Source organism: Sparus aurata, chromosome 6, assembly GCF_900880675.1.
Source record: "Sparus aurata chromosome 6, fSpaAur1.1, whole genome shotgun sequence".
Lineage (NCBI taxonomy): Eukaryota > Metazoa > Chordata > Actinopteri > Spariformes > Sparidae > Sparus > Sparus aurata.
The window spans coordinates 36,077,513-36,088,634 of record NC_044192.1 but is presented as its reverse complement, the minus strand read 5'-3'; the positions used below and the strand labels follow the sequence as shown (position 1 = coordinate 36,088,634).

Below are 11,122 nucleotides of genomic sequence, written 5' to 3'. Positions count from 1 at the left end.
TAGTTGCCTTTTCAAACTCTCCTGCCTCTTTTTTGCAATGCGGTAATTGTCTTGGAGTGGAGGATGAATTTGTCGCCAGGGCAACTCCACTTGGTAACGCCTATTCTTGAAGATAGAGGTTTCCTCAAACTGCTGCAACACTTCCACATCCTCTGGGTTGTCAGACTTCTCGCTTATGATGCCCAGAGACTCAAGCTCCCAGAATGCATGCAGCAGTTTGTCAATCTGTGCATCCTCACTGAGCTGAATGTGCATGCATGTTGTCCTCGTCATGCTGGACACTGCTCTGGGCCCTGTACTGCCCATCCGAAGGTGCTCTCCAGTGCCAACAGGCGCTCTGTGAGTCTTTCTACTGGCCATGATATTATCTGCCAGTAGTAATCTGAGCCAATTAGCACAGAAAGTTCTGATTTGTCATCTCCAGTGAAGTCTGCGAGTTGCAGACCTCTCTTTTCCATCTCTTTCTGTATATATTCACCAGGGACTTTCATCAACGCTCTACACACCATGGGGGTCGCAGCTGCCTCCATTTCAGTGCTCGGCTGTTTATTCCAGACATTCTCCAAGCCGAGCTTCACTATGCTGCACTTCACCGTTGTTGGAGCAGAGGAGCCAAATGTGTGAAGTGTAAATGTCCCTTGTCTAATGACAGGTAGCTGCGGTGCCCTCACCACATTCTCATGCACAGAACTCCCCTGGCTGCCTCCATTTAGCATGCAGCGGACCATCTTCCTGCTTGTGCGCCCTACAACCAATGCCTTGGCGCACAGTGTTCTCATTATCAGGCGTGCACTTTTCTGCTTGAGGAATTGCTGAGGAAATAACAGTGTTCATGTCGGCAGAAACAGCAGGTAGGCGTGCCACATTTTTCTTGCAAATGGCTGCACGATGCCTGCCTCCACATGTAGCACATGACCTGCCCTTTGACCTGCTGAACCTTGCAATGTGTTTAGGTCCCAAACACACATAGCACCTGCTAAGCTTCTTCAGCGTTTCTTAACGTGCTGCAACCTCTTGGTCTGGACAGTTTTCAGATTTGTTTTCAGCGCCATCAGGGAACAGGCAGTTTTGTGTTGTCTGGTTGGCATTGTGTAGTGCAGCTGCAGATGTCATGCTTGGTTTCTTTAGTTTCATGTCACTGGCTGGATATGATTTGCTGTATGCTTTGTGAGCAGACTGGTTCTCTCTCTGGTTATATGATCTCATCATTTGCAACTGCTCTAGTGAGGTAAGTTTTCAGGTAGGTAAACTTCTCTCTTTTGCAAAGAGCATCATTGCTATGAATGGCAGTCTCATACTGGCTCCAAAATTCCTGTCATAAACTTAGATCGGCATTGAATTTATCTATTATCAGCTTTGCCAGTCTCACGATCAGGTTATTGTACCAAGAGCCGGCGGAGCTTGCGCTAACATCACTTAGCCAAGCAGCCCGGGGATCATCGTTACTCACAGTCTCATGTGCTCTGATCACTTGGTGGGCTCGAGCTTCATACCGATGATGCGGTCTCTGTAATCCTCCGCGAGGTTAGATCTCCGCCTCGGCGTCTTCCAGCAAAGTGTGTTCCTCCACTACGCGGTCAAGCTCACGCAAGCCGTCCTCCTTTGCTGACAATATAGCCAGCATCTCTTGTACACGGCCAACGTTCGGGTCTTCCTTTAATAGTTCAGCATCGATCTGATTCAGCAGTCTTGTGGTGGAACTCCGTATTGTCCGACACTTTCTTTTTGACCTTTCAGTAAGTTGTTCCCTACCTTCCAGTTGCCCCTTGTTGTCCCTGTCTTCGTCAGCCATCATCTCCTGCTTCCCGGGTTTCGGCACCAAAAAATGTATCAAAATTAGCTCATGACTAAAAATTACTAGGCGAGACTGTTAATTCCATTCAGACGTCCTTTAGTGAGTAAAGAAAGGCAACAAAAAACCCCATACCTACAGCTGGTGCTAACTAAACGAGAGGTACAGCGATAGCTTCCTGCAACAAAATCTGACGTCATTACGCCACGTTCACCTTTTTCCCCTAGAGCATCCTGGGTATTGAAGTCTGTTTTTAGTATTACTCCACATCAAATGAAATGAAATGCAGTTCTCCTTAACTACATATTTAACATATTAACAGTTTTTTATGAATTTGAATGTTGACTCATATTTTAACTTATTAATTCTAACAAATAATATGTTCTTTCAAAATAATTCTCAACATGTATTTACTATACACTTTTAAGGTGACATCATCAAACACCAGGCGGGATCCACAGTCGGACAGATGATTCCCTTAGGTAAATACATACTAAAATGCAAAGAATGAATACTGGTACAGTTTTCAATAGTAACCAATCTTTATTTACTTAACGTAAAGGATCCGTGGGAGAAACAGTCTCCAAAGAGTTGCTGTTGGAGAATGAAATTTCAGTGGCAGACACAACATTCGACAAGAACCTGTCTGAAGGAAGGGCGGGAGAATATAAAGGACAAGAAAAAGAAGGTGAAGTGGATGAGGGCTCTTTAGAGAAGTCAAAGACTGAAGGTGAAGACAAAAATAAGACAGAAAATAAGATAAAAGAAGGACGAAATACAGAGAAAGAGACACAGGAAGACTCTTTTGAGAAAATAGAGAGTAAGAGTGAAAAAATAAAGAAGAGCGAAACAAAGATTCAAGAGGAGTCCTTGGAGAAGATGGAGAGTAAGAATGAAAATGGAGAGAAGAGAGAAACAAAGATTCAAGAGAAGTCTTTGGAGAAGATGGAGAGTAAGAGTGAAAGGGGAAAGAAGAGAGAAACAAGGATTCAAGAGAAGTCTTTGGAGAAGATGGAGAGTAAGAGTGAAAAGGGAAAGAAGAGAGAACCAAAGATTCGAGAAGCTCCTTTGGTGATGACGAGTAGTAAAGTTAAAAGGAGATTCAGGAGTAGAGCAAAGAAAGATGAGAAGCATGTGGTGATGATGAGGAGTAGGGCTAAAGAATTGCAAAGGAGAAAGCTAAAAGAGGAGCATTTGGAGACGAGTGAGAGGGAAAGTGAAGAAGGATCAAGTGGAACAGCACAAACCTGGAAGTCTTTGGAGAAGATAGAGGGTAAGAGTGAAAAGGGAAACAAAATAGAAACAAAGATTCAAGAGAAGTCTTCGGAGAAGATGGAGTGTAAGAGTAAAAAAGGAAAGAAGAGAGAAACAAAGATTAAAGCGGAGTCTCTGGAGAAGATGGAGAGTAAGACTGAAAAGGAAAGAAGAGAGAAACAAAGATTAAAGCGGAGTCTCTGGAGAAGATGGAGAGTAAGACTGAAAAAGGAAAGAAGAGAGAAACAAAGATTCAAAAGGAGCCTTTGGAGAAGATGGAGAGTAAGACTGAAAAAGGAAAGAAGAGAGAAACAAAGATTCAAAAGGAGCCTTTGGAGAAGATGGAGAGTAAGAGTGAAAGGGGAAAGAAGAGAGAAACAAAGATTCAAGAGAAGTCTTTGGAGAAGATGGAGAGTAAGAGTGAAAAGGGAAAGAAGAGAGAACCAAAGATTCGAGAAGCTCCTTTGGTGATGACGAGTAGTAAAGTTAAAAGGAGATTCAGGAGTAGAGCAAAGAAAGATGAGAAGCATGTGGTGATGACGAGGAGTAGGGCTAAAGAATTGCAAAGGAGAAGGCTAAAAGAGGAGCATTTGGAGACGAGTGAGAGGGAAAGTGAAGAAGGATCAAGTGGAACAGCACAAACCTGGAAGTCTTTGGAGAAGATAGAGGGTAAGAGTGAAAAAGGAAACAAAATAGAAACAAAGATTCAAGAGAAGTCTTCGGAGAAGATGGAGTGTAAGAGTAAAAAAGGAAAGAAGAGAGAAACAAAGATTAAAGCGGAGTCTCTGGAGAAGATGGAGAGTAAGACTGAAAAAGGAAAGAAGAGAGAAACAAAGATTCAAAAGGAGTCTTTGGAGAAGATGGAGAGTAAGAGTGAAAAGGGAAAGAAGAGAGAACCAAAGATTCAAGAGGAGCCTTTGGAGAAGATGGAGAGTAAGAGTGAAAGGGGAAAGAAGAGAGAAACAAAGAATCAAGAGAAGTCTTTGGAGAAGATGGAGAGTAAGAGTGAAAAGGGAAAGAAGAGAGAACCAAAGATTCAAGAAGCTCCTTTGGTGATGACAAGTAGTAAAGTTAAAAAGGAGATTCAGGAGAAGAGCAAAGAAAGATGAGGAGCATGTGGTGATGATGAGGAGTAGGGCTAAAGAATTGCAAAGGAGAAGGCTAAAAGAGGAGGATTTGGAGACGAGTGAGAGGAAAAGTGAAGAAGGATCAAGTGGAACAGCACAAACCTGGAAGATGCACTCGATCAGTTTCCTGGAGGAAATGGAAACTGATCGAAACCTTTAGAAAAGGGGAAAATTAAGCATGTGCATTAAAATGTTCAGTTCAGAGTTCCTTGAATTTGATGTGATCTATAGAACTGGTCAACTTGCAAAATAGTGGAATTTGTTTTTCCCAAAGTCATGAGTCCAGTAATCCTAGCATTTAAATGTGTACAGGGTTTAGCTAAAGAGTTTTTTTGTATCTATTTTTCTATATTTGTCTGCTTTCCTAATCGTGAAAAGCTTCACAGTAAAGATTGGTCCAAAAGCCGTATACTGTGTGTTCTGTGTTCAACAGTTCAGAAGAGTAAGGTAGTTTTTATATACTCCCACCAGTGATGCAGGGAAGTAAACATGTTGTTTTATTTTTCAAAATTTGCTCCAATCATGACCAGTCTTGACCCCAGGAAAGGGGGTAAACATTTGTTGTTGTTCTCTTGGATTACAGACCACTTTCTCAGTATAGTAACACTAAAACAACTCCAACTCCAACTCCTACACCAGAGATGCTCCTATCTGGAATCCAGAGAATCCGCCTTGTATTTCGATTGTTAGTTCTTTCCAGGTGCTTGGGGGGTTATGAGGATCCCCAGTGCAGGGCCCTTGTTTGTCCTGGCCATTCACAAGGCCATTAAATGCATCTTCATCCAACCTTACTCTAGAGATACTGAGGGCCACCTGTTGGGGGGAGGAGCATGACATTTTGGAGAGGTTAAGCATGACTCAAAAGTTTCAAGGGTCGTGAGAAGAGTAGTTGGGTTTTACATCTATTTAATTTGAGGCTTATTGTCAAAGACTTGATCTGTTGCTCCTGTGTCCTCATTTGGATCCTGAAGCAGTAGGAAATTTACATTTTAACCATGGTGGCTCAATGCTGTAAAGATCAATATATAATAAATGTGTTTATATATTATATTCAGTTACATGATCTGTATCACTGTGTGCTCCTCGTTTGCTCCTCCCCTGAGTGGGACAGAGAAGTTATGTGGGGAGGAGCGCAGCCCAGCTGCACGGTGCTCATTAGATATGCAAATGTAGCATGACTACATGAGGTCCTAAGTTAGCATGAGGTCCTAAGTTATTTCTAAAGCTACTTCCAGTATGTTAGTCGCAGTCAACATGCTTCCTGGATAACATGGTTGTAGACATCTCAGGGATCTCCTGGTTCAAGTTTCAGGTCTCTGTCTGCTTAGACCAAATTAGTTCAAAAGGGAAGGCCTCAGTCAAGGTCAAAGGTCATTGGAGACCACCCTCTCAGTATATACATTTAAAAAAAAAAAAACATCCTCTGCAACTTTGTCCCTTTGAACATAAAAATGCACCGGCTGATTCATGAGCCCTCCAGGTCCTGGTACATAAAAAGCTGAAATTCACAGGACATGGTCCTTGGGGGGGCCTAGATCATTTGTACACATTTTGGTGGATGAAGCAGCAAGGCTTGATCAAGTGGCAGACTTTGCAAGTGTATGACTGAGGCCTGTTCAGCCAAATGTGGCTGAATCGACTCACTGTCACATTTTCTGTAAAGCAGAGGTCTAACTAGCTAAACATTAGGACCCCTAAATTGTCTGTCTGTCCCAACAGGAAGTGACCTAATTTTGACCCCAAACTTCAGGAGGTCATTTAGACCACCTTCTCAGTATATAAAGGCTATAGCACCCAACATACACCCTTAAGATTCTTTAATAAAGGTTAGAACCTCTGAACCAAGGTTATATTAAACCTGCTGGTCTTCAATGGAATAACATTCTGCAGAAGTGAGGGCTTTTACTGCTGAGTTTTTACAGTATCTCTAATGACCATGGCTCGTGTGCGTTTCTGTCAGCCGAGTACACCAACAAGTACATCTCCATCACTCAGGGTGAGTGACCTGATCCCACAGGATGTTTACTTATGTACTCACCAAAATAGGAGACTTAACAGACTGCTGACAGAGTGACTGCAGTCTGAATGTGTTTCAGTTGAGAGCCACCAGACCTGAGTTGTTTACACTACCTCTGAGCCCTTATGAGTCAACCCAGGGTAAGTCAGCCAACCTCTGACCCTGCTGTCGTCAGTGAGAGGGGGAGTGAATGGGGAGTGATTTACTTGCAAGTTTTTTTCTATCATATAAGAGAATGGTCACATGCCCTACGTGAGTGTTTCACTTTTGTGTTGCTGCAGAAGAAACATTAAAGATGGAGTCACAAAGGTTTTAGTTTACTGTTCTGTTCCAAATAGTAAAATAAAGTTAGGACATTTCAGAATCATAGATTAATGTTTTGAAATTGTAAATCTTCTTCTTTCACATCGCTGTGTGCCTGACTCTCTTCAAATATGAGATCAGAATCAGAATTCCTTTAATGTCCCGTAGACCGGGAAATGTGTATGTTGCAACAGCAGAATATTACAAGACAGAGAAATAGAAAAATAGACAAAAAAATGATAATTTTATATACAGATTTTATGTAAAGGTAATAAATATGGGTGATGAAATGAGTTTGTACAGACTTATTGCACAGTGCAGAGCATGGGGTGAGGTCGATATGGAGCAGTGCTGGTTGTTAAGTCTGACAGCAGCAGGAAGGAAGGACCTGCGATACCTCTCCTTCACACACTTGGGGTGTATCAGTCTGTTGCTGAAGGAGCTGCCCAGTGCTGAGATAGAGACCTGCAGGGGATGGGACTCCTGCATCAGCAGCGATGACAGCTTGTCCATCATCCTGCTCTCTCCCACCACCTGCACTGGGTCAAGAGGGTATCCCAGGATGAAGCTGGCCTTCTTGATAAGTTTATCAAGTCTCCTCCTGTCTGCTGCTGAGATGCTGCTGCTCCAGCAGACTACTCCATAGAAAATGGCTGATGCCACCACAGAGTCATAGAAAGAGGTCAGGAGTGCCCCCTGCACTCCAAAGGACCTGAGCTTCCTCAGCAGATACAGTCTGCTCTGACCTTTCTTGTATGTAGCTGCAGTGTGATCAGTCCAGTCCAGTTTATTGTTCAGGTGAACTCCCAGGTACTTGTAAGATGTCACCATCTCAATGTCTGTTCCCAGGATGTTCACCTTTGTGCAGGGTTGTCTGTGCCTGCGCAAATCCACCACCAGCTCTTTGGTCTTCCCGGCGTTGAGCTGGAGATGGTTCTGCTGGCACCAGTCCACAAAGTCCTTGATGAGTTCTCTGTAGGCTCTGTCGTCCCCGTCCCTGATGATGCTGTAAGAATACATCATTCTTAGAATATTATAGCATATGCTTGTGCATGTCTCTGTGTGTTTGAGGTTGTGTGTCTCTACGGATGCAGGTCAATTTGATCCAGAGACCTGAAGGATGTAAATGTGCAGGGTATGTGTGCTCAGACTTTTATTTTATTTGTTTCTTATTCATTTATTTATTTATTTTGCAATGTTTATCACAGAATATAATCTAAGGCCATTGAGTTTCAGGTTGAAAGAAATTATACTAGTACCATTTTTCTTGTGAAACACCATACAATAGTTAGCTATCTTTGCCTCAGCCTCTGGCCATCCAAACAGTATAAGCGATGGTAAAAACTCCTCTCCTGTGGAACCCACACTGTCCCAAGGCACCCACAAGGAGTGAGAAGAGACAGAAAGATCGAAAGGGGGGACAGAGAGGTGGACGGGCAGACCAGGAGCAGCAAAATGAAATAAAAACCTCACTTTTCTGATAGTCCGGTAACAGGTCTGAACAACAGTTTAAACTATCTCCCTACTCTGGACCCAACAGGGTCTGTACTAACATGTTGAAAGTTAGGGGGGTCCACTATGGAGATGCAGGGCTTCATTGCAGAGAAATTGGGTGTCACGAGCCAAGTCCAGCGCCCGCCTTACTTTTACGAGGTACTGCAGGATTTTTCACTTTTTGAAATGCTCGGAAAAATGACAGGAGCTCGGAGCTGCTGTCGAACAGAATTTAGGACCTCAGGAAAGGGGTCAAAAATGAGGTCAACTTTGAAATCCAACTTTGCAGTTCTTAGATCCAACTTTGCAGTGTTGACCGAGCGCCCGCGCCCTCTATATATATATATATATATATATATATATATATATATATATATATATATATATATATATATATATATATATATGTATATATATATATGTATATATATATATATATATGTATATATATATATGTATATATATATATATATATATATATATATATATATATACATATATATATATATATATATATATATATATGTATATATACATATATAATGTATATGTATGAATATATGTGTATATATGTCTATGTATGTATGTATGTATGTGTATATATATATATGTAAATATCCATAAGGATAATCATAAAACTTAGCTCTTTATTCAAACGTTTAACTAGACTTTACAGTGTTACAGTCTGGAAATAAAGCAGGGATCACAGCCTGATCTGAATCTGTTCATCTTGGTCCATTTATGTAAAACGAGTCTGTAACATCTCCACAGTAACAATAAGATATAAGTCAACCTCTGAAAGTCTAACGTTTGAAAGTGGAGCTTTTAACGCTTTACTTCCAAAGGCATCAAGCTGAGAATTACCAACGTATTTTACCTCGAAATATATGACTATGTTTTACTGTATATACTATATATACCTTCCTTCCAAGCAGAGAGATATTTTGCAAATATTACTGCAAAAGTGGGTCCTCAGTTATTAGTATACAGAGAAAATGGACTGATTCACTCGTGATATTAACCCTCCACCTCCGCCAATAGTAGCTCAGACATTTCAAACTAAGATAAAACTTTATCTACAAAACAGATCAAAGTGGGCCACAAGTCCACATCTGAACAGCATTTTAGAAAGAAAAAGAGTGGCGTGGTGTAATTGTGCACTATAACAGCAATGTAACAGATACAGGAAGTACAGTGGGTTACAAACCACAAATTGACTATTACCTGGAAAAAAGCTAAAAGCTTTCAAAACATGTGCAGATTTAACGGAACACAAAGCAGGATGATGTACAAACCTTGAGGCAAGTTCAGAAAAGTGAAGGAATTCCACAACATCGCTGACACAGTGGAGCAGCCAATCAGTGCAGTCGTTAACGTTTCAGCCAATCAGAGCAGACCCATCTCCTCTGCACTTGAAGGGCGGAAGAGAGCTAGGATTAGAAGGAATCATGGACGGAGGTGGAATAACAAGCAATCAGGTAAAATCCAAAAATACTGAGATGTTGGATATCTGCAGAGGTAGGGGACTCGAGTAACATGACTTGACTCAAGTCGGACTCGAGTCACATGACTTGACTCAAGTCGGACTCGAGTCGCAAATTTGAGGACTTGAGATTTACTTGACTAAGACCGATGAAAAACTCGACTTGACTTTGACTCGGCATTAATAACTTGAGACTTGACTTAAACTTGACACAGATGACTCGAAAGTCTTGGCTTTTCTTTCTTTCTTTTTTTGGCGCATATTGAGACGTTAGTTTCGTTTTTGATACTTTGTCCTTGCCACTGCATGACAGGCTGCATGCCAGAGTGGCGGCCGACAGGCTCAAGGGAGGAGAGGCAGCATGAAGGGAGCTCCGAAAATCATCACATTTAGATTCAAAGATTTTTTCATGTCTGGGTGATTTTGGCCGCCGTCTTGGTTAAAGCGTGTGTGTGTGTTTCAGATATAGCGTCTTCAGTGCGCACAGACATTATTTAAAATGTATGCGCGCATTTACGCGCTCACAGCCCAACACGACACGTACCGGCACACATTAAGTTTGACGCACTTGTTTTTTCGTTCACGTCCGCGACAGACCTGCTTCTCCCTCCGCCTCTGAGATGTAGAACGTATTTTATATAAGAGAAACACACAATTCTCATTTCAGGACAGAACAGACATGTCCTGTAATTTTCAGCCTCCTTTTATAGAGTGGGAGGGGAACAATACCTGAGAGTAATATCCTCAGCTGTCAGGATGTGCAGTATGCTGCAGTCCCAGGGTTGATATCAATGTAATCTTATTCTTGTATTTATGGGTTTGAAAAACAATTCTAAAATTGATCAACTATGCACATACATCATATTATTGACTAACCACCCTCTTCTGTTTGCTGTGTCTACAGATATGAAGAATACATTCATACGAACTTCTTGTGACTTGTTTGACCTTAGCAATGACTTGACTTGACTTGCTTGAGTAATAGCCATGACTGGACTTGACTTGCTTGATTTTCATCAAAAGTAACTTTGGGCTTGCTTGAGACTTGAAGGTTAAGACTTGTGACTTGCTTATGACTTGCATGTATGTGACTTACTCCCACCTCTGGATATCTGTGCAGTAGGGGCAATGAACGACTGCTTGTTGTTTTTGTTGCACTTCATTAGCATTCATTAGCATGTTTTTAGATAGTTTAAATACCATTTTACAACATTTATGGTAATCGTAATGAAACCGCTCTGAAGAGCTGCTGGTAGTGTATGGAGTAAGATAGCTTAATAGCAGCATACCACTCCGAGAATCTGTAAGTCAGTCTGGGGATCGGTATATGCCGCTGAGCAACAATCGACATACCTTCAGCCACGTTTGGATCGATTCATAAATTGTGTCAATTTCTGTTTAACAGACCGTTGCTAGGGACGCTGCTCTGATTAGAGAGGTGCAGATGGAAGAGACTAAAAATGAACTATGCGGGACATTTGCCTTATGGTTCATTTTTACCTTAAATACACAGCAGCCGAGTGATAGTGCTGGTTAAATAAACGACTTGTTACATGGAAATTTGGAGCCTCCGACCCGGTGTCCCAGCTCTCGTCTCTGCAGCACCGTGACACAACCCTTAACCCGTTACCTCTTGTTTATGATAGATAAGA

The 11,122-nt window shown here is 41.8% G+C and overlaps 1 protein-coding gene across 1 annotated transcript; it reads left to right on the top strand.

Annotated features, from left to right (window-relative positions):
• Window positions 1-3,381: 3,381 nt before the first annotated feature.
• Window positions 3,382-4,582, top strand: LOC115582627 (RNA-binding protein 25-like). The gene has a single exon (XM_030418695.1). It carries the CDS (start codon window positions 3,388-3,390, stop codon window positions 4,153-4,155), a length of 768 nt encoding a protein of 255 aa, XP_030274555.1. The 5' UTR covers window positions 3,382-3,387; the 3' UTR covers window positions 4,156-4,582.
• Window positions 4,583-11,122: the final 6,540 nt, after the last annotated feature.